This window comes from Eptesicus fuscus, chromosome 18, assembly GCF_027574615.1.
Source record: "Eptesicus fuscus isolate TK198812 chromosome 18, DD_ASM_mEF_20220401, whole genome shotgun sequence".
NCBI classification, from domain to species: domain Eukaryota; kingdom Metazoa; phylum Chordata; class Mammalia; order Chiroptera; family Vespertilionidae; genus Eptesicus; species Eptesicus fuscus.
This window is the reverse complement of record NC_072490.1, coordinates 34,078,559-34,104,953: the sequence shown is the minus strand read 5'-3', so window position 1 is coordinate 34,104,953 and position 26,395 is coordinate 34,078,559. Positions and strand designations below refer to the sequence as shown.

General features: G+C 42.9%; 1 protein-coding gene across 1 annotated transcript in view; it reads right to left on the bottom strand.

Annotated features, from left to right (window-relative positions):
* Positions 1-1,142: 1,142 nt before the first annotated feature.
* Positions 1,143-26,395, bottom strand: part of NR2C2 (nuclear receptor subfamily 2 group C member 2) — an 84,744-nt gene continuing 59,491 nt past the window's right edge. Inside the window, exons 4-15 of the mRNA XM_028127814.2 lie at positions 22,297-22,497; positions 20,034-20,136; positions 16,990-17,169; positions 15,641-15,788; positions 14,789-14,882; positions 12,139-12,272; positions 10,819-10,996; positions 9,404-9,525; positions 8,525-8,664; positions 6,880-7,017; positions 5,713-5,818; positions 1,143-1,776 (exon numbers count right to left, since the gene is read on the bottom strand). Of these exons, the coding sequence (XP_027983615.1) occupies positions 1,602-1,776; positions 5,713-5,818; positions 6,880-7,017; positions 8,525-8,664; positions 9,404-9,525; positions 10,819-10,996; positions 12,139-12,272; positions 14,789-14,882; positions 15,641-15,788; positions 16,990-17,169; positions 20,034-20,136; positions 22,297-22,497 (1,719 nt within the window). The 3' untranslated portion in view covers positions 1,143-1,601. The remainder of the gene's footprint in view (positions 1,777-5,712; positions 5,819-6,879; positions 7,018-8,524; positions 8,665-9,403; positions 9,526-10,818; positions 10,997-12,138; positions 12,273-14,788; positions 14,883-15,640; positions 15,789-16,989; positions 17,170-20,033; positions 20,137-22,296; positions 22,498-26,395) is intronic.

Sequence of the window (26,395 nt, the reverse complement as noted above, 5' to 3'; positions counted from 1 at the left end):
AGTGCCCTGGGATCTTTTGGATATCTGATCAAAAGATTAAAGAGATGCAAGCTTAACCTTACATTGTAGCTGCTTATTCTGATCTACACAAAAAGAAAATGCTAAGTACATGACTCAGTCTTATAAGGAAATACTCACTGCAACTCACATCCATGGGAAGTTATGGGTGCACTTCTCTAGATAGAACTTCCTTATAACCATATTCTGTCCTTGTATACGACATTTGCTATAAGTTATGAGAAAGGAGATAAGTGGGAATTAAGGGTTATTTTTAAGGAGCAGGCAGCCTGCTTCTGCATCCATCACCTAAATGCTCCAGGTTTTTTTGCTGGCACACACCTAGGGGAATAAAAGTGCACGGGGGGCCAGTACTATTCAAAAACTTGCCAACAGTGATACTGAGTCTGGAGACATTTTGAAAAACCCTGACATTTAAGGTCAACAGAGAACCCTACCAATCAGCTTTACCACCACTGCCCTAGCCAGGAAGCAAGATCTTGTACACATACTCCACCCTCATAGTAGTTCTGAACTGCAGGAACACAGGCCCATAGGGGCATTTGGAATAGAAATCCCAGAGGGGAACCCTCATGCTCCAGGAAAGCCATGTCCCTCCATCTGAAAACTGCAGCCACCCAGATTGTATTCAGGAAGTGCTACTGTCAAGGGTTCAAAATGCTGAATTGCACTTTTTGGTCAGAAAGCTCCATCTGCCATAGTGGAGGTAATTTGGGGATGTTAATTGCTGCAGGAATTGGCAATTAATGTCTAACTGGTTGCAATTCAATTCTGAGAATCAGGCACCCGAAGATGCCCAAGGTTTGGAGGAGCCTGAAGATGCCTGTCAGACCGGGACCAGAGACCAGGGAATCTGACAAGCATCAGCTCTATGACTAAGGAAGCTTTTGGTTTGGGTCACCACCAACTGTGCTAGCACACTCCCACTTACTGCATGATACAGATAAGCCACATTTTCATTTGCTCACAGGAATTTAGTTCAATACCATTAAAGTGTGCATACAATTAGGAATGATGCCTTCTTTTCTTAAACATAAATGATTGTCTCCTATACCCTATTGCATTTTCACAGAAATTATTAGCATTTCGGCAAAAGACGTATACTGTTTTTCATTTGCCCTGCACATAGACAAGATGTTGCTAACATTACGTATCGATAAGAAGTGCTTAGAAAGTGCTAATATTATTACCCTGGTAATTAGTAGCTATTAATTCCACGGACATTTTAAATATATACACACACATACTGTTCTCTTAGGTTCTTTGTTTTAATACTAGTCTCTGACATTATAAAACTTTGTTTTTTGCCCTTTGAGAATTTCTAAATACAAATTGAGTTAAAAGATTGTTCCAAAATCTGCTGCTTCATCAAAAGGCATTAAAACATTTCTTATGGCAGGAAAGGATCCTACTAGTCTTTTAGTTGCTATTGCCTGGGATTAACAGATACGAAGAAACCAGGTAGGAAATGATGGACATACTGGAAATATTTGCACATACCAAAATACTACTACTTCCATTTTCTTTTTCTCTGAGCGGTCCCGGGAGGCCATTTTTGCTCCTCAGCAGGTGTGTGGTGTGCACTATAGACTGGCTCCGGTGATCTGGCCATTGTACTCTGCCGTCTCCATCTTGAGGATGTAGGGAATTATGCTGTCTATCGAAACATTGCCAATGAGACCAGTAAAAAAAAGTTCTTCTGTTATGTTGGAACTCATCAGCCTGAGTGCTGGCAGGCGGACAAGAATCCGGGCCAATCTGTAAGAAGGAGGGTAATTAGAGAAAGGAGGGTTCACTGCCCTTCAGACTTCATCCTGGACAGGCTCTCAGGGGCCCTACTGGCTCAGAATTGAACCTAACAACAGATCCGTTCACTATCCACCCCTTTTTCTGATTTTAGCAGTTCCTCTTGTAGGAGTTCATGAGAAAAGAAGTTTAAAAAGTACAAAGATGTGCTCTAACTGGTTTGGCTCAGTGGATAGTGTCCGCCTATGGACTGAAGGGTCCCAGGTTCGATTCTGGTCAAGGGCATGTACCTTGGTTGCGGGCACATTTCCAGTAGGGAGTGTGCAGGAGGCAGCTGATCGATGTTTCTCTCTCATCGATGTTTCTAAACCTCTATCCCTCTCCCTTCTTCTCTGTAAAAAAAAAAAAAAATATATATATATATATATATATATATATATATATATATGTACAAAGATGTATGTACACATTATGTTCCCTTCACTGTTTGGTGGGGGTGGAGCTCTCTCTACCCCCAACCAAAAGAAAAATGTGGAAATCTATCAATAGAGGACAGGTTAAGCCGAAACCGGTTTGGCTCAATGGATAGAGCGTCGGTCTGCGGACTGAGGGGTCCCAGGTTCGATTCCGGTCAAGGGCATGTACATTGGCTGCGGGCACATCCCTGGTATGGGGTGTGCAGGAGGCAGCTGGTCGATGATTCTCTCTCATCGATGTTTCTGGCTCTCTATCCCTCTCCCTTCCTCTCTGTAAAAAATCAATAAAATATATATATATAAAAAAAAATAGAGGACAGGTTAAAAAAATATGTTTTCATATAATGGATCAAGATATACTCATTAAAAATGGTAATAAAGCCCTGGCTGATTTGGCTCAGTGGGTAGAGTGTCGGCCTGTGGACTGAAGGGTCCCGGGTTCGATTCTGGCCAAGGGCTCATGTCCGGGTTGTGGGTTCGATCCCTAGTGGGGGATGTGCAGGAGGCAGCCGATCAATGATTATCACTTTTTTTTAAAAAAAATATATTTTATTGATTTTTTACAGAGAGGAAGGGAGAGGGATAGAGAGCCAGTAACATCGATGAGAGAGAAACATCGACCAGCTGCCTCCTGCACACCCCCCACTGGGGATGTGCCCGCAACCAAGGTACATGCCCTTGACCGGAATCGAACCTGGGACCCTTCAGTCCGCAGACCGACGCTCTATCCACTGAGCCAAACCGGTTTCAGCTGATTATCATCATTGATGTTTCTATCTCTCCCCTCTCCCTTCCTCTCTGAAATAAATATTAAAAACAAAAACAAACAAACAACAAAAGAAATCTTTAAAAAAAAAAAAAAAAAAAAAAAGGGTAATAAAGATCCATAGCCTGGCCAGCATGGTTCAGTGGTTGAGTGTCAACCTAAGAACCTGGAAGTCACGTTCGATTCCCGGTCAGAGCACATACCTGGGTTGCAGGCTCGATCTCCCGTGTGGGGTGGGCAGGAGGCAGCCAATCTGATTCTCTCTCATCACTGATGTTTCTATCTATCTCTCCCTCTCCTTCCCTCTCTGAAATAAAAGTATATATTAAAAAAAAAAAGATCCATGCTCATTGATAAGAAGTCCATGACATGTAGTTGAATAAAAACTTGAAAGGAGGTTGTGAAGCAGCAAGTACAGCACAGTTGCACTTGTGTGTATTTATTTGTGCGCACATGTATAAATGGTACTCAGGAGAATATGTTCCAGAATGCTAATGGTTAGCCTCTGGGTATTAGGATTTAGAGTGATTTTACATATTAAAACTTTTCCTATATTGCCCTAGTGTCCAGTATTCATTTAGCATTGTAATCTATATATATAAAAGCCCAAGCAACTGTCTGACCAATAGCTATGACATGCACTGACCACCAGGGGGCAGACAATGCAGGAGCTGCTGAGCTGCAGTGACTTGGCAGCTGCAGTTCTTGGGTGAGGCACCCGGAACCAGAGAGGAGGGAGCCCAATTCTGGGGTGTGTCACCCGAGAACCGCCCTCTTGCAATTGGGACCCCCTCAGGGGATGTCGGAGAGCTGGTTTCAGCCCAATCCCTGAAGGCCAGGCCGAGGGACCCTGTGCACCGGGCCTCTAGTTTAAAATAAAACAGTAAAATTGTTTTTCTTTTGAAGGAACCCTAGATGGGAGGACACACCATGACCTTGTCATGGGGCCATGGGCCAGTGTCTAAAGTCACTGCATAGCCACTGCACAAGGTCTGGAAAAAACCTACATTCTCATCAGCAGGAAATGTTAAATTACAGCATTTCCTCAGCCTCGGAAAATGATGAAGAATATGTATACTCACTGAATATTAAAGTTTAAAAAATAGTTACCAAACCTTTATATTTTATGATTCCAATTACACATACATACAAAACTTCTGGAAGTAAATACATAAAATGTTAATCTATACAGTGGTATTTACAGAGTGAAAAAAATGTCTTTTTGCTTTTCAGAATGTTCTAACTTTTTCCTACAGTCAACATTTAAAAAAAAAAAATTTAAATAGCTTTATTAACTATTCAAAAACCTACCCCTTACAATGAAATTTCCACCTGGAGGATATTCCATTTTATGTGTTTGGTATTTTTTTAAAGGGAAAGAACATTCATATTATGAAAATAGCATTCCAGGACCATCATCCATTCAACCCAGCATCATGAGTCTTGCAGGGCACACAAAGGTGTAAGGGGACACCACTACAGACCTGGGGAATGCCACATCTCAACTGGGCCTTAAGATTAACAGGCTGGCTAAGATGTCTATCAGCAGAGATGCAAAGGATGGGGAGGAATGAGGGGGTATTTCAGGGGGAAAAAACGGTATGAGAAAAAGCATAAGGATGGGAAAAAGTAAATGTATCAACAGGGTATAAAGCATTCTACTAGGGCTGTTTCTTTGGGAAATGTCTTTGAGTGGGTTTCTGAATTCTATGAGAAAGCCTCCCTTATCTCACTTTTAGTCCCAAATCACCTGGCTTGCCCTCTTCTCCTCCTGGGTACCTGAATGGACAAGAAGTGATTCAGGATTTTTTCACATCTACTTTCAAAGACCAGAGACTTACTATTATTGTCAAGGTGATACTAGCATGCTGTGGCTTTGCCAGCAGTCCCCAGAGGGCATTTGCAGCAGCTTCTGGTTGTAGGCACTGTGTGGGAGTAGGCCTGTGGTCTCTTCAGGGGACATTTTGCCTTCATTCCTGGCTGGATGTGTAAGTTCTGAGTATGGGTGCATTACTTGACAGTCCCAGTCTATGTGCATTAATGCTCAAGATATTCTAGATTCATGGTGAGGTCTTCAGTGATCCCAGTAGAAAATGGATTCTGCTTTGGCAAAAGCTGCCTGTGGGCTATGGAGGTGTGCCTAAAGCATAGGTAGACTTTCTGTCAGCAGGGCCAGCCACAGGCGCCCCCTCCAATCACAAAGAAATGTCACCCTTTATCTGTGGGTGAAATTACTATTTTACACAACCTGCTCACTGCTTTATAGGGGTCAGGTTTGGTTTCAGTTAATGAAAACTTTTCTTTCAAGTCCTCTAGCATTGCCTCTTGAGTGCCTGCAGACCAGAGGAGCAGAGCTTCCAATTGTTCTAGACAAGGTGTGTCTCCAGGACTCATGCCTCATGCATGTCAGCCCCAGAAGAGACCACAGAGCATCGACTCCAACCCCCAAATCACAGAGGAGCAACCCAAGGTCCTGATGCCCACCGTTACCCAGCAACAATGGGATGGCCAGATATCTTGACCCTCCCTGCTTGGCACTTTCCACACTCCATTACCACCTATAAAATGCACGAATTAAGGTGTGATGAAATGGAGGCTTTACCAGGCTGCTAGAAATAGGAAGGCTAACATAATTTATATTTGCAACTACAGATCCAACTGCATTACTCCACACCCTGAGCAAGAGCATGTGCCTGTGTGTCTCACCGGTAGGTGTCTTCCGAGTAGGTTTTCTGAACATAGTCCTGCAACTCCATCTGTGCCTTTTCTTGGAACTTTTCAATCTGGCTTGTGCTAGTCAAACCTGGATGATCTGAAAAGAGAAAAGTGCCCCCAAATTGCCCTCGGTATTCAGAAAGCCTCACAGATTGCTTAGAACTTATTTTTAATCAAACTTCTGACAAGTTTCTCAAGCACAATAGAATGAACTCTGAAGGCTGATCGGGTTTGGATAGTGTTTAGAACACTGGATTTTCCTATCCTCAGCCAAGTACTGGAGGTGCCCAGGAGGGAGCCGAGCTCCTCGGTAGTCATTCCAGCCTTAGCAGCCCCAACTACTGGTTCTGGACATATGATTTTCTACTACTCTAAACACATCAGTTTAAAAACTATCATATGAAATTAAAATTTATTTACTAATGTATTTTATTAAATATCTAGAAACTTGTTTTCTTTTTTTTTTAGAAACTTGTTTTCTAGATATTTAATTATGTAATTGCCCCATTTTCACTAGCTAGTTTGTTGTTTGTGAGTGGAGGGCAGGGAAGAAAGGGAAAAGTTAAGCTGTTTTACAACCCTATCTGTTCAACACAATGGTAAGGACATCAGTCACCCAAGTGACCTCTCAGAAGGCTCTGAGATAGCCTAACAGCCGAGGGGAAGTGAGTGAGGCCAGCCCATCTGTTTTACTTTCCACCAACAATTCCTGCTGCCTCTTCTTCACCTGCTGTGACCACACCTTTTCATGTGCCCTGTAGCAACTGCTGCTACCTCCCTCCACAGAGACTATGGGTAAATTTGTGTAGTTTCAATTTATATATGCTAACATAACCTGAAAATTGGCAAAGAGCAAAACAAAACAAAGACACAGAATGGTAGAACACTATTTTGTATGCCCTTGTCTGGCCAATGGTTTAATTTAGATTACAGATTAAATTATTTGGTATATCAAGCCATTTCTTTGGGACTGTAAAGGCACAAGAATTAAAAGAATGTATGTGTTTACCTAAGTTAACAAAGCACACCTATTATGAGTACAGTCAGTCACAATCTGGCAGGGCTCTCTACACCACTGACAACTTCACAACATTCATGTTAACAAACATCATTAGACACAGGTGGAAAACAGTCATGTGCCACCACCGCATATCTTACCGGGGCTAAAGAGAACTATGGCTTTAAGGTATGCATACTCATAGCCGTCTATATCCAGCTTTGCCATACTGTTACAGAACTCCTGAAGTTTCCAGATGTGCTCCATGACTTGCTTTATCCGGTCGCCAGAAAGTTTATCTGGAAATCAATATCACAGATTCCCTAAGAACGGCTGATAAAAACAATAATACAAGCTTCTTTGAGGGGAAAGAGAATAACTTCACGTTTTTGTTTTTAAAAAAATATATTTTATTGATTTCAGAGAGAGAGAGAGATAGAAACATCAATGATGAGAATCGTTGATTGGCTGCCTCCTGCATGCCCCTACTGGGGATCAAGCCCCGCAACCTGGGGATGTGCCCTTGACTGGAATGGAACCCGGGACCCTTCATTGCACAGGCCGATGCTCTATCCACTGAGCCAAATCTGCTAGGGCTAACTTCATGTTTTAATTAAAAAGCCAGTTATCTCAAGATGGTCAAGAGCTTCATTTTCCAGTTGAAGGTGAAATGACAACAGGTATCCCAATTCTACTCTGTTATATATTTTGCTTCAATAATGAACCCCTGGACCAGCAATTCTCCCTGGCCCAACCCTAGGCAGCACCTTTGGCGTATAGTGTAAATTGGTAATTCCTTTTATTCTGTGCTTAAGACCCATTTGTGTGTTCTTATCAATGGTTAGGTTTTCTAAGTGTCTGCAGGCATTTAATAAATATTTACCAACCTAAAATGTTGGCTTTTTTACTTGTCAAAACAATTCTGTATGTTATCTGACTTAATCCTCATGACAACATTTTGCTGAGGAGTATCAGCATTATAATCAGTTAAAAAGAAGAAAAGAACTAAAAGCTCATTTGTAAACAGATCTAACTTAAATTCAATAAAATGTTATAGGGTTTTTAAAAAATCACCTTTTTATAACTATTTCAAAGGATTAACTACAAAAACAAAGAAGGTGTGACTAGGTAAAGTCACATTGCTAGATATCAAACACCTGGAATGCTCAGTTACAAGTACAGCTGAATTCCCACTCAGCTGCAAGTGTAGACTGTGTTAGTCTCGAACCCTGGCTGTGCTCTTCAGTGTGTTGAGGACACATGGCATGTGGGCAGATTGCACTGGATGTCTCCCAGTTCTGACACACTGGGATCTGTCCACCAAATGTAAGATGGTTGCCATAGATCTTAGAAGAGAATCATTCGTTCATTCACAGGAGGTCTGCATGACTTATGTTGGTGCCTCAGCTGTTCTATTTGCTGTTTCATTTGGGGCAAGCCAGGGACCTTATCATATGTAACACAGATAACAGTTTCTACTTTATAGGGTTGTGAAGATATGTGAAATTATTACACACGAAAGGGTAACCTGTTAATGAAGATGAAAACATAAGCTACATGAACATCACTACGTCTATGTAGCAGGAAGTTGCCAACTTTTTTCAATTATCTCCTCCCCTCCCCCTTTCATATTCATTATATGAAAAAAAGGCAATCAGGCAGAAATTTAAATAAGCTGAATAGTCAAGTGCCTATGACTTAAAAGTTAAACCTCACTCAGCCTATGGATGGTGTGGGATACTAAGACTAGCCAATCTGTGATGGGCCAGCTGAGATGGAGACCTACTCCCCGACGTCCCGCCCTACCTTCCTGGATGCTGTTCTGCAGGTGGTTGACGATGGCGGCCAGGATAGTGGACAGACTCATGACCTGGGCACACTGGGCTAGACCGAGGGTGAAGAGCTCATTCCAGCAGGCCCGTACCAGGCTGGTGTTGCAGTCCTGCCTGGGGACACAGAGGTGAGGGTGGGTGCGGGTGTGAGTTGGCACTTCTCTAAACCCCAGCATGCCCCAAACAAGTGGATTCAGCAAGTATGTATTGAAGGTCTATGGTATATTCAGGGTCATTTTCTAAGAACACCACTGTATAAGAATCTCTAAACTAAGTCTCTCTGAGGATAAACTATCCACTCTCTTTAAAAGATTCTTTGAACTTAAGTCAGTGCCTCTGTCGTGAGAGGATGCAGCAATCAAAAGACTAAGAGCCAAGTGTAGACTCTGGAGGAGACATACCCTACACCTAGGCATAGGAATTGAGGGCCTACAAACCCTATGAAGGAGGAGCTGACTCTGTAGTAGGGAGGAAGTCAGTTTTCATCGCTGCCTTGGGTAATTTACCTTAGGATGACATGGCTGGTGCATTGCAAAACACTATGTCCTTATCTCGGATGCCCCCATAGGAAGCATGTCCTTACTTATCTCCAGATTTTAGGATGACTCCTGTTTCTATTTCACTCCATCCCTAGCTGCTAGTTCTAAGTCCTTAGTACATGGAGGAAGCTTGATAAAGATTTGAGGAGCACTGCAACATTAGCATCCATGGTCCCCTGCTACAGGTCCACTGACTATATTTAATAAAAAAACCAGGTCATAGGAACAAACTGGAAAGGCCCTCAGAAATCTTCCAGACCATTCCCAGAGAGGGGAAGGCCCTTGCTGGATATATAGAGAAAAAGGCCACTTACCCAAGTGCCTGAAAAGCTGGGATTGACCTGGCCCAGTGCATGGAGAGGAAAAGCAGGCGGGATGCAGACTCACAGATGTAGTGCACATTGAGGTACTCTGGCATTGGGCTGGGCATTGTTAGCTGGAGAAGGAGGTGACAGAGGGACAGGGGATGGCTTGGTTTGCCAATACAAATCCTTGTTGCATTTCAACATCATGGCAGCCAGAGACACTGTCCCTGATGTTAAGGCTTCTGCATGGACCCATCCTATGATGGGGACCCCCCCACCAACCCAGCTTACCCATACAAATACATACTTTTCAACTCTTGCCTTAAATAAAGTATTTGTTCTAAGGCAAATCCACTTTGAGTCATAGGTTAAAGTCTAAATCAAATTGGGAAAAAGGGGTCAAATTGCTGGATTAGAAGACATTTGGTAGGTGACCTCAAGGCAACTCTGAGAAAGAGCTGAGCAGAAACCTAGGGGTAGGAGGAGAATATCTCACCACCAGAATGTCAGTCCTGGCTCCAGGAGCTCCACTGTCTAGAGCAGTGATGGGCAACCTTTTGAGCTTGGTGTGTCAAACTTCGCCAAAAAACTGAGCATAACTCGGGTAGTGTCACTTTGAGGAAAAAACATTATTTTGCAAATGTTTCATCCTCAGGAGCAGCAAATGTTTCATCCTCGGCATGCGGCCGCCGCAGCGGCCGCGTGTCATCAGAAATGGCTACGCGTATCAGTGCTGATATGCGTGTCATAGGTTCGCCATCACTGGTCTAGAAGGAGCTCTATTGCCTTTGAAGCTTGAATCTCACTGGTAATCTGTGTCCTCAGTACTTTGGGCAATTATAAGCAGGGACCTAACCTTCCAAAGTGACTGGCAAGATCTCTCTAGTAAAGAATGCTGGGGAACAGAAAGACTCACTCTAGAGACCTAGTGATTAAGAGGGCCTCGAGGAAGCTGGGAGTGTCCTATAGAAGGAAGACCAGTGGAGGAGAGGATGAGGATGACCTATGAGGTATCCATCAAGGATACCAGATATCTACTTTCTATAATTCTAGAGGGTAAGTGGTCAGGACCAATGTGTGGGCATGAGGGCTGGCTGCCTGCTATTGGAGCAGACCAACGGCCCTGCCTTAGCCTGTACTGGAGCCAGGCCATTATCAGAAGGCGGAAGGCAGAGAAGTCAGCTAATAGGCCCTTGCAGATCAGCCTATCAGGGTTACCTTCAGAGCCAAATGCCACTATGAACAAAGGACGAGTGAAAGTGCTTTGTAATGGGGATACAGTTCTAGAATATAATATCCCAATCAAATGCCACAATATGGAAATGAGCTCACTCCAAGGTTTGATTTTTAAACTGTGACTAGCTTTGGTACAAAGCTCCTCTCCTAGTAGGATGGGGGCACATGGTTAGGCATAACACACTCACCTTAAATGTGACATGAGTGTCTGAAAGGAGAGGGCCTTCAACCTCAATGATGGGTGTGGATTGGTCTCTGCTGATGACATGGATGCTCCCTCCTCCACTGGTGTCTATTCCATCTGCCAGGCTTGGAGGCGAGGAGCTGTCTGTAGTATTAAGTGCTTTAGCTAAGGTATCAAATGCCCTGTGAGCAAAATTGAAGCAAGCAAGTATTGTAAATAAATCCACAGCTTTTAGGGAAAATGAACTCTAGCTGAGACATAATTTAGAAAAACAATGCATTGGGGAAAGATACTTATATTCTACCTGCTGAGAGAAGGAATAACAATGAAAACTTCTATGCATTCTCTATACATTACCTTGGGCACTAAGCTATGTATTATTATTTTCACATGTAATTTTTATTTTTTACAACTATTCTCCAAAGTAGAATTCTCTCCATTTTACATATGTGAAAACTGAGGCTTAGAGATGTTAAATAACTTTCCAAGACTGCCCATAGAGTAAGTGGTAGAACCAGACCCTATCTCCTTTCCATTGGATCAGATCTAAATTTTGCTATCAGACCACAAGTGAACACAGTAAGAACCAGCACACTTGTGTGGCCCAGAGTTGCACCTGCCTGGCCTAGTAAGATGGGCAGGAGTGGCCGCTCCTACAGTAAAGAACAAATACCAGAGCCATGCCGCAGAAAAACACCCTCAGCGGCCAGTTACAGATGTCCAGGACCAGTTAACACTATCGCCTAATATCTAAGCTCTTGACTCACTACTTGGGAAAAAAGATACATGAAAAAAATAGGCTGCCCAGCCAGTGTGGCTCAATGGTTGAGAGTCGACCCATGAACGAGAAGGTTACAGTTTGATTACTGGTCAGGGCACATGTCGGGATTGGGGACTCGATCCCCAGTAGAGGGCAGCCAATCCATGATTCTCTCTCATCATTAATGTTTCTATCTTTCTTTCCCTCTCCCTTCTCTGAAGTCAATATAATGCATTTAAAAAAAAAAAAAGGCTAAAACAGAATTGGGAAAAGGGAATGAGCTATTAATATCCAGGCATAATAAATAATGACTGAAGAGTAGCATCTGTCCATTGAAGAGTTTTCCCCTGCTTCCACTGAGTTACTCAATGTCCTTTTTCATTGTCTGGAACGAAAAGCAACTTTGATTTTGAGAAGAGACAGATGTTCAGGGGAACTGTGACCATTTTACAATCCTTGATTAAATACAGGGTGAGTGTTAAAAATGCTGCCACCCACCCTCTCACAATGCAGTGACTGAGTGTGCATGTCAGGAGGGGAGCCTACACCCTCATGGGTTCATACCTAGTAATCTCACTTGCAGACTGGTCCTCTGGTTGCATTTCCGAAGTGTCACCATTGTTAAGGGATTCACTTAGGTTGGCAAGGGAGGTTACTACATTTGCTAGTGTGCCCAGAGCTCCCTGGCTTGTTTCAGCCTATTAAATAAAAAATAATAACATTAAAAAATGAATATATACATGATGAGTATGAATACACAATGACTCTCAGGCTAATCCTATATAATAAAGAGGTAATGTGCAAATTGACCATCACTTCAACACACAAGATGGTAAGCAGGGGAGGGTAGTTGTGGGTAATCAGGCTTGCAGGGGAGAGCAGTTGGGGGCGACCAGGCCTGCAGAGGAGGGCAGTTAGGGGTGACCAGGCTGGGAGGGGAGGGCAGTTAGGGGCAATTGGGCTGGCAGGGAAGCAGTTAGGCGTTGATCAGGCTGGCAGGGGAGTGGTTAGGGGATGATCAGGCTGGCAGGCAGAAGCGGTTAGGGGCTATCAGGCAGGCAGGCGAGCGGTTGGGAGCCAGCAGTCCTGAATTGTGAGAGGGATGTTCCAGATTGGAGAGGGTGCAGGCTGGGCTGAGGGACACCGCCCCCACCCCCTTCTCGTGCATCGGGCCTCTAGTGAAGACATAATGTTGGTTTAAAAACAGTTTCAAAACAGGGAGGTATGACTACAACAGGGAAGCATGAGGAAGATCTTTTTGGTGATGGATTAGTTCTGTATCTTGATTGTGGTGGTAGTTACAAAATCTATACATGGTAAAATGGAAGATCAAAAAGAGAAACAATATCATAAAAATTAAAACCTTTGTGCTTCAATAGACATTATCAAGAAAGTAAAAAGACACTCTCCTCCCTCACATACACAAGACAACTCACAGAATGGGAGGAAATATTTGCAAATCATACATTTGATAATAGTTTAGTTGCCAGAATATCTAAAAGACTCTTGCAACTCAATTAATAAAAAGACAAATAAACACAGTTAAAAAATAAGCAAAGGATTTAAGTTGACATTTCTTCGAAGAAGACATACAAATAGCTATAGGCACATGAAAAGATGTTCGACATCACTGGAAATGTAAATCAAGACCACAATGAGATACCACTTCACACCCACTAGCACAGCTATAATGAAACAGATAACAAGTGTTGGAGAGAATGTGGAGAAACTGGAACCCTCACCCGTAGCTGGTTGGAATGTAAAATGGTACAGTCACTGAAAAATAATCTGGCAGTTCTTCAAAAGTTTAAACACAGTTACCATATGACCAGCAATTCCACTTCTAGACATGTACATAAGAGAAATGAAAACATATGTCCACAAAAAAGCTCGTACACAAATGTTAATAAGCAGCACTATTCACAATAGGCAAAAAGTAGAAACAACCCAAATGTTTATCAGCTGATTAGATAAATTGAATGTTGTATAGGCATTTAAAGGCATGTTATTTATCAATAAAAAGGCACATCAGAATAGTTGCTGTGAAATCCCTTGGTAGTCAGGAATTTTAAGGTTATTTGATCCTTCCTTTCAGTCTTACAGCCTATCCTGAAGACCACTAGGTAGAGGACATCTCTCTATGCCAGCCAATGGCTCTAATTTTTGCCTTTTCTTTCCCTCAAAAGGATGCTCCTTAATGTACAGAGCATGCACATTGATGTGCATGTGAACAAATGAGTCTACAGGCCCAGCTCTGGCTCCAAGGGCAGCAGTGCCAGTAGTGCTCTGTTACCGAGTTACTCCTTTCAGGGAAGAAAATCGGATCTCAGCCCTGGCTGGCGGCTACTTCATTACTTGGGTCAAGATGAGAAAGACAATGGGTTCCCTTGCCTGGATAAAACCCTCCTCTTTAGTTATCTACAGCAGCGGTTCTCAACCTGTGGGTCGCGACCCAACCATCGGAAAACACAGATATTTACATTACGATTCATAACAGTAGCAAAATTACAGTTATGAAGTAGCAACGAAAATAATTTTATGGTTGGGGGTCACCTCAACATGAGGCACTGTATTAAAGGGTCGCGGCATTAGAAAGGTTGAGAACCACTGCTCTAGAGCAAGCATGTCAAATTTGAGGCCCGAGGGCCGCATGTGGTTCTCAACCTTTCTAATGCCGCGACCCTTTAATACAGTTCCTCATTTAAAGATGATTCATTTATTTTTGCCCTTTGTATTTAGCATGTCTATCGAAATAAACCTATGTTTCTATGAAAATTGAAGCTTTTGTTTTTTTGCAGCCCACATAAACTTAAACCTTGTTTATTTGGCCCGTGTTAGCCTTTGAGTTTGACATGCTTGATCTAGAGGCTTCTGTAAGGCCATCTTAGGATAAGTAGCTGGTTCTGGAGCAAGCCAGTAGTTTGTCAATGTGAGTACCAGGAGACGAACATCTTAATAGAGAAGAGAACCATAGAACTTTCACCAAATTGAACTTTAGACCCTGTTATGACTATGACCAGCCAGCCCTGACTGATTTTCTGAAAGCCATCAGCATCCCTAACACAAATCACTGGGGGCTAAATCACAAGTAAACTGAGAAGCAGAAGGTCATGCTTTCAACGTGGTCTCTGAAGGCCAAGAAGGTGGTGGTGCACACATTTAGAAAAGTAGTCTGCACTGCAACATAAAAATGGAGGAGAAGGCATAACATCACCTTGGAATCTGTGGCCAGAAGAACAGTACCATCCTCACGTATCAAAGGTTGCTGGATGTTCACAAGCATCCCTGGATCAAGAAGACCTGTTTGTCTATTTAAGACATAAAGAAACCCAGAGTAGCTTCCAACATTTAATGCACAGTATGATCATGCTATATTTCCCTGTCCCTTCGACATCTGCAGGGCTGTCTGAGTAAAAGAAAAGCTCTAACTAGACTCAGACACTAAGTGACTGAACAACCCTTTTCTGCAATGAGATGTGCACACAGCTGGGTCTAGAGCCTGAGACAGGATGACACAGACGCACACCCCCAGGGCTTGCTTCTGTGCTGACTGTGAACTTTGGCTGCTCTGCCAAATAATGTTAACTTGATCTTCAGAATATCACTAAGGCATTCTCAATTCTAGTTCTCTCTGTGATACATTTGGATTTCTTATTTTCCTGTCTCTGTTCCTTTTAAATTAAGTTCAACAGATTACATTAAAAAGAATATATAAATTAACTTGTGGCACTTATCTGGGACCACACCTGGGACTTAGGACTTCTGTCTATACTACAAAAAAATCCCAGTCTGGAATTCCAGAACTGTTTTCCTGTATGAATAACGCCAAACTGCAAGACATAATCTGAGCCCTTGAAAAATTCTGACCCCATCAGCCATCCTCAGGACTGTATAGAGGTTTGACTGAAGTAGCTCCAAAAGGGGTAGAATGAGGCAAGACAAGGTTGATGGCTTTCCAGGCAGGTGGGGAGCCATAGAAGCTGCCTTTCCAAAAAACACCAGTGCCTCCTCTGATCAACAACAAGGGCTGATGGTAGTTTTACCCTTTATCAAAACAGACACTAACCTTGTTCCATCTTTATCTGCCACAAATGTGGGAGTGGCAATCAGAGGACTTCTCAGGTCTTTCCGGATATAGATTTTCTCAGTTGAAGCAGCACAATTGCTTGGTTTCTCCCGCTGTACATCAAAGGGCTTCCGTTCACTCTGTACAGCTTAAATCACAATAAATATTCATATTCAGAGGAAAGATTTGAATCAATAAAAACCATAGTCTTACTTAGAAAGTAAAGCTCAATTTTCAGTGGATTTTTCAGACAAAGGAGCTTTAAAGGTTCAAAGCCAAGCAATGCCATGCCAAATCTATAGGCAGGAAAAGAGCTCAAGATGGTGGGCATTGCCTACGAAGAACTGCAGCACAGCATCTGTATGGCCTTGTGAGGGTCCATCCTGAGCCTTCTAGGTTTTCATGTTTTCTTTTTTTTTTTTTCTTTAATCCTTACCCAAGTATATTTTTCCATTGCTTTTTAGAGAGAGTGGAAGAGAGAGGGAAAGAGAGAGAAATATTGATGTGAAAGAAATACATCGATCGGTTGTCTCCTGCACAAGCCCCAACCAGGACCCGGGCCAGGGAGGAACCTGCAACTAAGGTACGTGCCCTTGACCGGAATCGAACCCGGGACCCTTTGGTCTACAGGCCAACGCTCTATCCACTGAGCCAAATGGGCTAGGGCTGGGTTTTCACTTCTTACTCGCTAACAAAAGGGAGTCTCTCCAGGGTGAGAAACACTTGTCTTCAAATGGGTCTCCAACAGAGAGCTTGTCCAATGCCACACATTGTAGAGGAACAACTCTAATGTCCACCTCCAGCATGCATGACTTCTGCAAAATGTTTGTTGTCAATTTTCTATCACCCTAGCAACTTCTGCCTTCAGTAATCTGGTATAAGAATAGGTATACATGCCAGAAACAACTGAAAAATAACGACCTTTTTATTAAAAGAAAGACTAAACTCCAGATCCAATATGTAAGTAAGGTAAGGGGTTCTATTTCAAAGAGGAGGCCCCTTTGGCTTAGAGAACCTACATGTCTTCCCTAGGCCTCACAGTTCCTAAGGGGCAGAGCTAGACTTTGATCTGGTATCAGCTTTACTACAAAGCCTGTGTTTACCCCCACTCCACATTGCTGCCTGCCAATTTACTGGGAGTAGGTTTCCACATACACAGGAACTAACCAACCCCAGCAGTGTTGGTACTGAAATACCACACTGAGCCTGAAGGTAAACCAAAGTGAAGTGTGAGTGAATCTTTTCTTCTTAGTATTTTAAAGCCAGACACAGAAACCTTAGTTAACAGACTAATGCTTACTTTCTCCCTCCTTATTAACTCACGTGGTTTCTTTAATACTGTTACTCACATTCCATTTTCATGCCCATCTCTAAGCATTTCTTCAGCCGGCAAAACTGACAGCGGTTCCGGTGGTGCTTATTGATGATGCAGTCTTGGTTGCTCCGGCAGCTGTAGGTCAAATTTTTCCTTACGCTCCTTTTGAAGAAACCTTTGCAGCCTTCACAACTGACAGCCCCATAGTGACGGCCTGAAAGGATAGAGTGCATGAAGCAGTTTTACCAAGAAAAGAGGTAACCCGTCACAGGCCCTATTTTTAAGGTATGTCTATCAAAGCGACTGGTGTGCAGTCAGATGCCCAGGCCTCAGCATTAATCATTGGTAATTAGGAGTTAGCGAGTCTTTCACGTGATTTCTCTATAATCTTTACAGGAGCCTTCGGTGGTCATGATGAAAAAATATTTAAGCTCAGACAGATGATGTGACACCTGGTAAATGGCATGACCTTAATGCTCTTAGTACACAAAGGACCTACCATATAGTAGGAACTCACGGGGGATGGCTGAACTGTACTGTCCTCTGAACGCACACTGCTCTTGGCTCTACTGACCTAGGCTTGCGAAGCTACTCAGCTCCCCTGTCCTGCCAAGAGTGGCAGGTAGCAAACACATGCATGTGATATTTCAGCACACATTTTTATTCCCCCTGTGTTAGCCATGTCCTGGGCTCTAGACCTCCCCTGGAGGAAGTGGAATGATGAGAGGAATCATGATGAGGACTGTGACTGAGCAGGTTCTAGGTGAAGGAAGGTTGCCATGCAGCTCACTTGGGTTAGCTAGTCAGATGCTTTTGGAAACTTAGTCCTAGAAATACACCTATTACACACATTTTTTTTTCTAATCTTGGTTATTTTGATGTCTCTAATTCTTATTTACCAATGACATTAAAAAGAGCCCCCACCTCAGTTTACCCTTCTTAGTTCACAAAGTGCTTCCATAGGCATTGTAACTCATTTGTTCCCAGCTGGGACTGACCATAGTTGTTTTATTTTTTTAATTGAATTTATTGGGGTGACATTGGTTAATAAAATCCTATCAGTTCCAGGTATACAATTCTATAATATATCACCTATATAATGTATTGTGTGTTCACCACAATATAAGTCTCCTTCAAGTCAAGTCTCCTTCTATCACTACATAGTTCAGTCTTAGGTAACCTAATGTCTTAGCTACTGCTGGGAGGACACGTTTCATGGGATCATCATTTACAGCAGCTACAGAGCATCCTATTGTCCTGAGCTCTAGCAATTGGAGCCATTCCCCATATACTTGGAGGGTCTCAATTTTGTGCCTTTAAGAACCGTCGTGCTAAAACTGTTACCTACCATGTAGGCATCATTTTTCCTTTTTTGCAGGGTATTTCCTTAGGCTTTCTAACCCTTAGAGTGATCTCAAATATCTGGAGATAATGGCAGTATGAGGCTGTTCCTTTAAGCCCAGAAAGAAGAGTGACAAATGGGGAAGCCCAAAAGATTCCGTGCCCTTCTCCTATGTTCATGCTTCATTCATTTGTTCAAAAGTTTGCAGAGTGTCTCTCCTTGCTGAGTAAGAAGGTAGGGACATAGAGATGGAGGGGTCTGACAAAAAAGAGCACGTTCTGGTGGGCAAGACAGGCCTGTAAAAACCAACTGTAAGAGAATGCAACAAATGCTCAGTGAGGTCTGTTTTATAAAAGCAGGATGAGGACAGAGGCAACACAGGTGAAAGCTTCAAAGGGGTGAGATGGGCTGGATTTACCAGGATAAGGGGTAGGAGCAGAGCCAGGACACCCCTGATAGGGCAAATGGTGCCACAAGCTGGGAGGGAAACTGGAGCTTCTACAGATGCTTGCCTAGAGCTGTCTTCCTAAGAAGCTTGGTCCAGACTCCTTTTCAAAACAAACAATCAAAAGAACAAACCAAAACAAAAAAACCAAACAAATAAGAAACCACCACCACAAAGTGTCCAAAGTTCCTCTAAATTCTGTGACCACAGAATAAATTGGAACTAAGCAGTTACCACAAAACTCAGGCCTGAGCCCCTAGCATCACTGGAACTGGACCTTTATTAAATACTAGAGGCCTGGTGCACTACATTCGTGCACTTGGGGGGCGGGGCGGGGGGAGATGGTGTCCCTCAGCCTGGCCTGCCCCCTTTAGCAGTTCGGGAGCCCTCAGACGGACATCCTTAGCGCTGCCACCACTGCTGCACTTGCCAGCCATCAGCCCGGCTTGTGGCTGAGCAGTGTTCTTCCCCACCCGCCCCCCCTTGAGAGCGCACTGACCACCAGGGGGCAGCTCCTGCATTGAGCATCTGCCCCGCTGGTGGTCAGTGTAGTGATGGGTCATTCCACCATTCTGTTAATTTGCATATTACCCTTTTATTATATAGGATTCCTCCATTCCTCCCTGCCTGCCTCACTTATCTTCTACAGCCTTCAGTGTTAGCAGACCAAAGTCTAAACTTTTGAGCTAGATATCGTCTCCATTTTCCTGGTACCCATATGCCCAGGAGCTCTTCCCCAAAGACACTGTGGGTATGGGCATCAAACTGAGCTCTGGCTCCACCAGCTGGAATGCCCTTCTGTTTTACCTCACGTAGGCACACTCAACCTCCAAGGCTCACAGATGTGACTGCCTCTGGGGGCCTTTCCTGACCCTGGGACTCCAGCCAGGATCACATGTTCCCTTCTCCTGCATTTTAGCAGTTTATCATACTGGGTTACAGTGAATGGATGACAGAAACAGTTTATAGGATGAAGGGGGACTAAATAACACATTTTGTGAAACAGCAAAGCACTCTGCAAATATTGACTAGATTAAAGAAGTGATTACTTTCTTAGTAGCACATACATATTCAATGTTCAACCATGATTTACAAATCACAGAAATAGTTTCCTGACTTTTTTGATTCTAATAATTTGACAAACTGATTTGCTTATATATATTACCCTAGTAAGAAAAGTAGAGTTCATGGTTTGAAACCTACAACTCTATAGAGGTGACACTGGTTCTCTCTCCATTACCCCCCCCCTCCCCAATTTGGGCCATGATGCGCACCTAGTAGAGTTACTTACCAGAGGCTTTGTCCCCACAGACCACACAGTACTCTACCACCTGGGGCCGCTGAACCTCAGCCTTCCCAAGCAAACGCTCCACAGAAGCAGAGTCTGTGACGATCTAAGAAGAATCAGGAAACAAGCAGGGTGGGGATTAAAAATTAGACTGCTAAGCAAAGTAATGCTTAACTGTAAATTCCTAATCTTGAGTTTCTACGCAGGAGAGCTGATTTGGGCAGAACTGGGAAAATTCCACCTGACAACTTAATCTAATACCCAGAATGGCCCCGCTGTTCATCTGAATTGCACCTCTTCATCAGGGGGTGGGGGTTTGGAGGGTTCGACTAGGGTCAAGCATTGGTTTTCACCGATCTGCTTTCCTATCTGGCTACCACAATTACCCAAACTGGGGGCCATGTGGGGAATCACATATAGAAGCCTCAAACATAAAGATATTGAAAGTCTTTTTTGCTGCCTCTATTTCCACCAAACAACTTGAAAATACGCAGAGAGGTACATATGGCAGAGAAATAATCAAACTTTATTAGTTAAATAAGCAGGTCTCGTATTGAGGCAGCTGGGAGTAGAAAAACTAGAACAGGTGACCTCCAAAACCTGTTATTTCTCCTTTATTTGTAGGTGACTTCTAGGTGACAAATAGTGCTTCTGGTCTAGAAGAATACTGTGACTGATACCAATGTGAGAAAGTGAAAAATAGCTGTTATTAAATAATGTACCATGATATATGCATGGTGGGAATATATACAGAAATCATTATATAGAATGACCTCTTGTAAAACATGCAGCAAAATCAATAGCCATCCTTTCACAAACAAGGAGTAGTCTAAATTAGCAGTGAGGAGTTCTGATTTCAGATTATCAGAATGTACTGCGGGAAAGCAAGTTTGAGGCAGTATTTACTAACTGTACTATGAGTTTCTCAAAAGCACAATTCTGAAAGTTGAACAAATTGGTATTCAAAACCCAGCTCTATCAGAAGAAAAAAAATCCTTTCCTTCCTTAATTTTCTCCATAGTAGAAAGTCTATCCCCAAAACACACAGATTCTTAGCAGCATTATTTGCAATAGCCAAAAGGTAAAAGCAACCCAAGTATCCACCAACAGATGATTGGATAAACAAAGTGTGATATATACATATAATGGAATATTATTCAGCCTTAAAAAGGAAAGAGGTTCTGGCACCTGCTATGACATGGACAAACCTTGAAAACATTATGCTAGGTAAAATAAGCCATTCACAAAAGGACAAATATTACAGGATTCCACTTATATGAGGTCCCTAGAGTAGTCAAATTCATAGAGACAGAAAATAGAATGGTGTTTGCCAGGGGCTGGGGGTGGGAGGGGTGGAATGGGAAGTCAGTGGTTAATGGGCACAGAGTTTCAGTTTGGGAAGATGAAAGAGCTCTGTGGATGGATGGTTGGATGGTGGTGGGATCCAGAGGATGGATGGTTGGATGGTGCACAACAATGTGAATGTAGTTAATGCCACTGAACTATACATTTGAAAATGATTAAGATGGTTTTGTTATATTTTACCACATATTTTTAAAAATTTAAAACACAAACATGGAATTCCTACTTAACCCTGACTAAACATACTCCAGGCTTGTCCACCATGGGACACTGCTCTCAAGTATCTGTTCCTTTAATCGCTGTGCTTGGAAATTCAGTTCTTCTCAACAACCCTGCTTTCTTTCAAGCCCTTGCTCTTCTCCTTCCTGTATCTTCCCCTGACCTCATCCCACCTTGCCAGAGTAGGGAGAAGCAGGGCAGAGGTGGAGATGAGAACTGAGGGTCCCAGAGGTTCACAGGAACAAATGAGGATACAATGAAGAGCTGGACCAGGCTTGACCATCTGGACAAGGATGAGGCAAGAGTTAGAACAAGTTGGTCCTTGTCTGACTATGGTCAGCCCAAAGTGGTATCCCTAAAATATCCTGGGCCAAGGGCTGCCACCATGTGGCCTTTGTTAAGAACTAAGTGGCCTCAGTGCCAGCTCACTCATGACAGTCTCCTGTGCGTCACTGATCTTTCCTGGCTTAACTTCCATCCCATCTGAGCACTGTAGTTGGCTGCCTAGGGCTTGCCATTCATTTGCTGATTACTTTAGCCAAAGCAGCAACCTTCCATGTTTACCAGTCCCCAAAGCATCTTTTAGAAACGGATTTGGCCTCCATGGCAGAGCAGAGGTTACAGTCAGGAACAAGTCCAGTAGCAGAAATGCATAAACAAATGCTCTGTCAACAACAGGCCTTACCTGGATCCTGCCAGGGACAAGGTTGTCCGAGGTGGTGAATATGAGCTGCTTGGCACTGGATGTCTCTGGGGAAGCCAGGATCACCTTCCCAGTTCCAGCTCCATCAGGGCTGGTCAAGATGAACTGCTGCTTGGGGGATCCAGAGGTGTCCACTGCGGTGACTATCTGGATCTTCTGCCCTGTCTGCTGGTCTGTCACAATCTACAAGACACAACATGGAGGCTGCTCTCACGGAGCATTGTGCGACTTGTGCACGTGCAGGTGGTGCTCAAAGTAGTGACTGCCCAACGCCGTCCTGGAGCCAATGCTGGTCAAAGATGCAGTTTCACCAGTGCATGGTGAAATGAGAAAAATAAAACACAACAGTGAACTTTTCAGAATACAATTTTCATAAAGCTAGCTTTATTCTAGGATGGTATCATTCCCACTATTTTTAGAATGAAATGCGCTTTAGGGGTGAAGAGAAAGGTAATTAGATGAAGATGGTCAAAAGGCTTAAGTTTCCAGTTATAAGATAAGTAAGTCCTGGAAACTTAATGCACAACATAATGACTACAGTTAACTCTGCTATATGGTGTATTTGAAAGCTATTAAGAGAATATATCCTAAAAGTTCTCATTGCATGAAAAAAATACATTTTTTCTTTTTCTTTTTTCTGTATCTATATGTGATGATGGATGTTAACTAAACTTATTGTGGTAATCATTTCACAATTAGTAAGTCAATTCATTATGCTGTACACCTTAAACTTGTTTCACATCAATTATATCTCAATAAAACTGAAAAAAGAAAATGTCCTTGTCTTATAAAATGAAGACAGTAATAAGTAGTAGATGATAGGTTTAACTTAAAAGATATCCTTGTTCTGGACATAATAAAAAACGTGAACAACTTTTTTCAAATGCTGCTGACCAACAAAACATAAAGCCTGGAAATGACTGCTTTAAAGGACTGTTTCTGAAGCGAAGGTCCTGTAAATAATCTTGCCTTGTGGTAACAGAATATAGGGAATCCCCTGCTGACATACACCCACCTTCTCCCACTTCCTGACTCAGAGGGCTTTAAAGATATGGATGCACCTGATTCAGGGCTGTATCTCCAGGCCAGCACAGGGCCTGGCACATGGAAAGAAGACTTTAATAATAGGTTGTGGAAGCACTGAAGGCGCTAACACTGCCCAAGTCCTGACCCTGCGTCCTCCGGACACTCCTACCCATTCAGGAGCCCAACTATCAGAGACCACCTCTTCCCAAGGGTCACTGTAGTTAGCTGCTTACTGGGCTTGCCATTCATCTGATTATTTCAATCACAATTAAAATAGTTCCTATAACAAGAGTAACTTCTTTTATTCCCACTCATCAGGTTCTTTAAAGATGTTCTAGGCCCTGCCCTGCTCTCTCCCAGGATAAGTGCCCAGCTGAGAGCACTGTCCACCTTCTCCCTCAGGACACTAACAGGCTCTTACTTCAAACAGGAGTCTTGGGGTTGTTGTGTCGGGGCCTTGGGCAAGGGGAGATGTGCTGCTTATCTGGCTGCAACTCAGTTCCCTATAGCATATACATGGGCAGGTCTGGAAACTATGCCACATCTTGATAGATGTTGTTACTTATGACATGGAATTCCACTGTTAGACAAGAAATTTACAGGCTGTTGTAAAGGAGAGCCTGCAAATGGACCACCTGAAGGCAATAGCTTTGTCAACTATTTGATATGGAAAATCAGACAATGCTGGCTGTTTCCAAAGAAAATGGCCTGAGTTCAATGAATTATTTACAAACATTTAAAAATATTTTTGTGCCCTGACCGGTTTGGCTCAGTGGATCGAGCGTCGGCCTGCGAACTGAAAGGTCCCAGGTTTGATTCCAGTCAAGGGCATGTACCTTGGTTGCGGGCACATCCCCAGTAGGGGGTGTGCAGGAGGCGGCTGATTGATGTTTCTCTCTCATAGATGTTTCTAATTCTCCCTTCCTCTCTGTAAAACATCAATAAAATATATTAAACAAATATTTTTATTTATTCTTCCTTCCAAAGACATTTACATTTTCCATTCAGAGAGATGAAAAAGCTAAAAATGTAAGCAGAAAAACATAATCCCCAAATACCCGACTGGAACCACAAGGTGATGACCATTAAGCAAACCCAGACATTGCTAACATACATGAGCAGGTGGACTCCTGTTTAATGGGACCAAGGAAATACCAAATTAAGAAGATGCATCCAAACTCATTAACATTTAAATCTCCTTTGGAGCCGAGGCCGGTTTGGCTCAGTGTCGGCCTGCGGACAGAAAGGTCCCAGGTTCGATTCCGGTCAAGGGCATGTACTTTGGTTGCGGGTATATCCCCAGTGGGGGGTGTGCAGGGGGCAGCTGACCGATGTTTCTCTCTCATCCATGTTTCTGACTCTCTATCCCTCTCTCTTCCTCTCTGTAAAAAATCAATAAAATATATTTAAAAAAATGTCTTTCATAGAATATGACATTAAAAATAAATAAATAAATAAATCTCCTTTGGAGGAATGAAGGAGAGGTACTATGGGTTGAATCATGTCCCCCAAAAAGTCCTAACCCCCAGCACCTGTGAATGTAACCTTATTTGAAAACGGGGCCTTTGCAGACGTAATCAAGTTAGTATGAGGCCACAGTGGAATTAGGATGGGCCCTAAATCCAATGATTGATGTCCTTATAAGAAGGCCATGTGATGTCAGAGACAGATTCCCATAAGCCCTGTGTTTTCCATAGCACAATTCTGAATAGTGTAGGAAATTTTAGAAATGCATATGTCACATTATAGCAGAGCTGACTATATTTTACTAGCCCAAGGCCCTGTCTAGTTCTGCTCCCAAAGGACCTCAATGTGAAGTGACACACTGCTATTTTCCACACTCTCTGTTCTAGCCAGGGTGGGCTCATCATTTCTGTTGTAAAGAAGAGCCTGCAAATGGACCACCTGAAGGCAAAAACCAGCCACTGAATAACTTTTGTTTGGCTTCCCTAAGTTTAAAATTTAAAAAAACTGGTTACCAACATCTAAATATAGAATATTTCCCATAAAAATCAGATCTATAGTTCTGACCAACTGGAAGCTCTAGCCATCTGGGCCCATTTCCTCCATGGCATATGCTGGCTGGTTGTAGCTGCCTCTTTAGATCTTTAGAGCCAGGGGCACAAACTCTTTGGTTCCTCTCAATCCCTACACCTTGGCAACCTGGTCCTGCAAACACCTGAGTTTGTGATTCTGAGATAGGGCTTTGCAGCTAGAGCCATAGATGAAATGCTTGCTCTACTAGTTTCTAATTGTATCAGCGTGGAGCATTTATATGAGCCTTTTGAACCTCTGTTTACATATCTATAAAAAAGGATTACTAGGAAAGTAAAATATGATGTTTGTGGAAGTACTTGGTACACTGCCCAGAACATAACAGGACCTTGATAAAAGTATTTCCTCCCTCTGAGCTATCACATACTTTTCTCCTCACTTGTCTTAGCCTTTCAGCTCATCAAGTCTCTCTCTCCCAGTGGAAAATTAAGATTTTCTATGGCTCACTCACTCTTTCATTAATTTCTCAACTACTTACAGGTTCTAATCTGTGCCAGGTGCTTTGCTAGATTACAGGCATTATGGAAATGGCTACTGCTCTCGTGACCTTTTAAGTGGAAAAGACTGGCCAAAAAAAAAGTAAACAGCTCAGCTAGTTAATAACTTCAGTTTATGCTACATATTATAAGGGAAAAGATCAGGCTGGGGTAAGAGAGAATAACACAGGCACTTAACTTTAGAAAGAGAGGTCAGAGAAGGCCTCTGTGAGGAAGTGGCATTTAAAATAAGATTCAAGGATGAGAAGAAAGGAGCCAGATAAAGGTTTAGGGAAAATGTTGCAAGTAACATAAAATGTTCTGGCATACAGAAAACCTTAAGAGGAAGTAACTCTTAGAACTGATCTTAGGCCCAAGGACAATGAAGAGCAAACCCAGGAAGCCCAGAAAAGGATATGGGCTGACCCTATTGGGAGTTTGAGCCACTCAAGGGGGCTTTCCCTACTAAAACCAGGTCTTCAAGTTTTCTTATACTATTTTATATATATCTTATACAATTTACA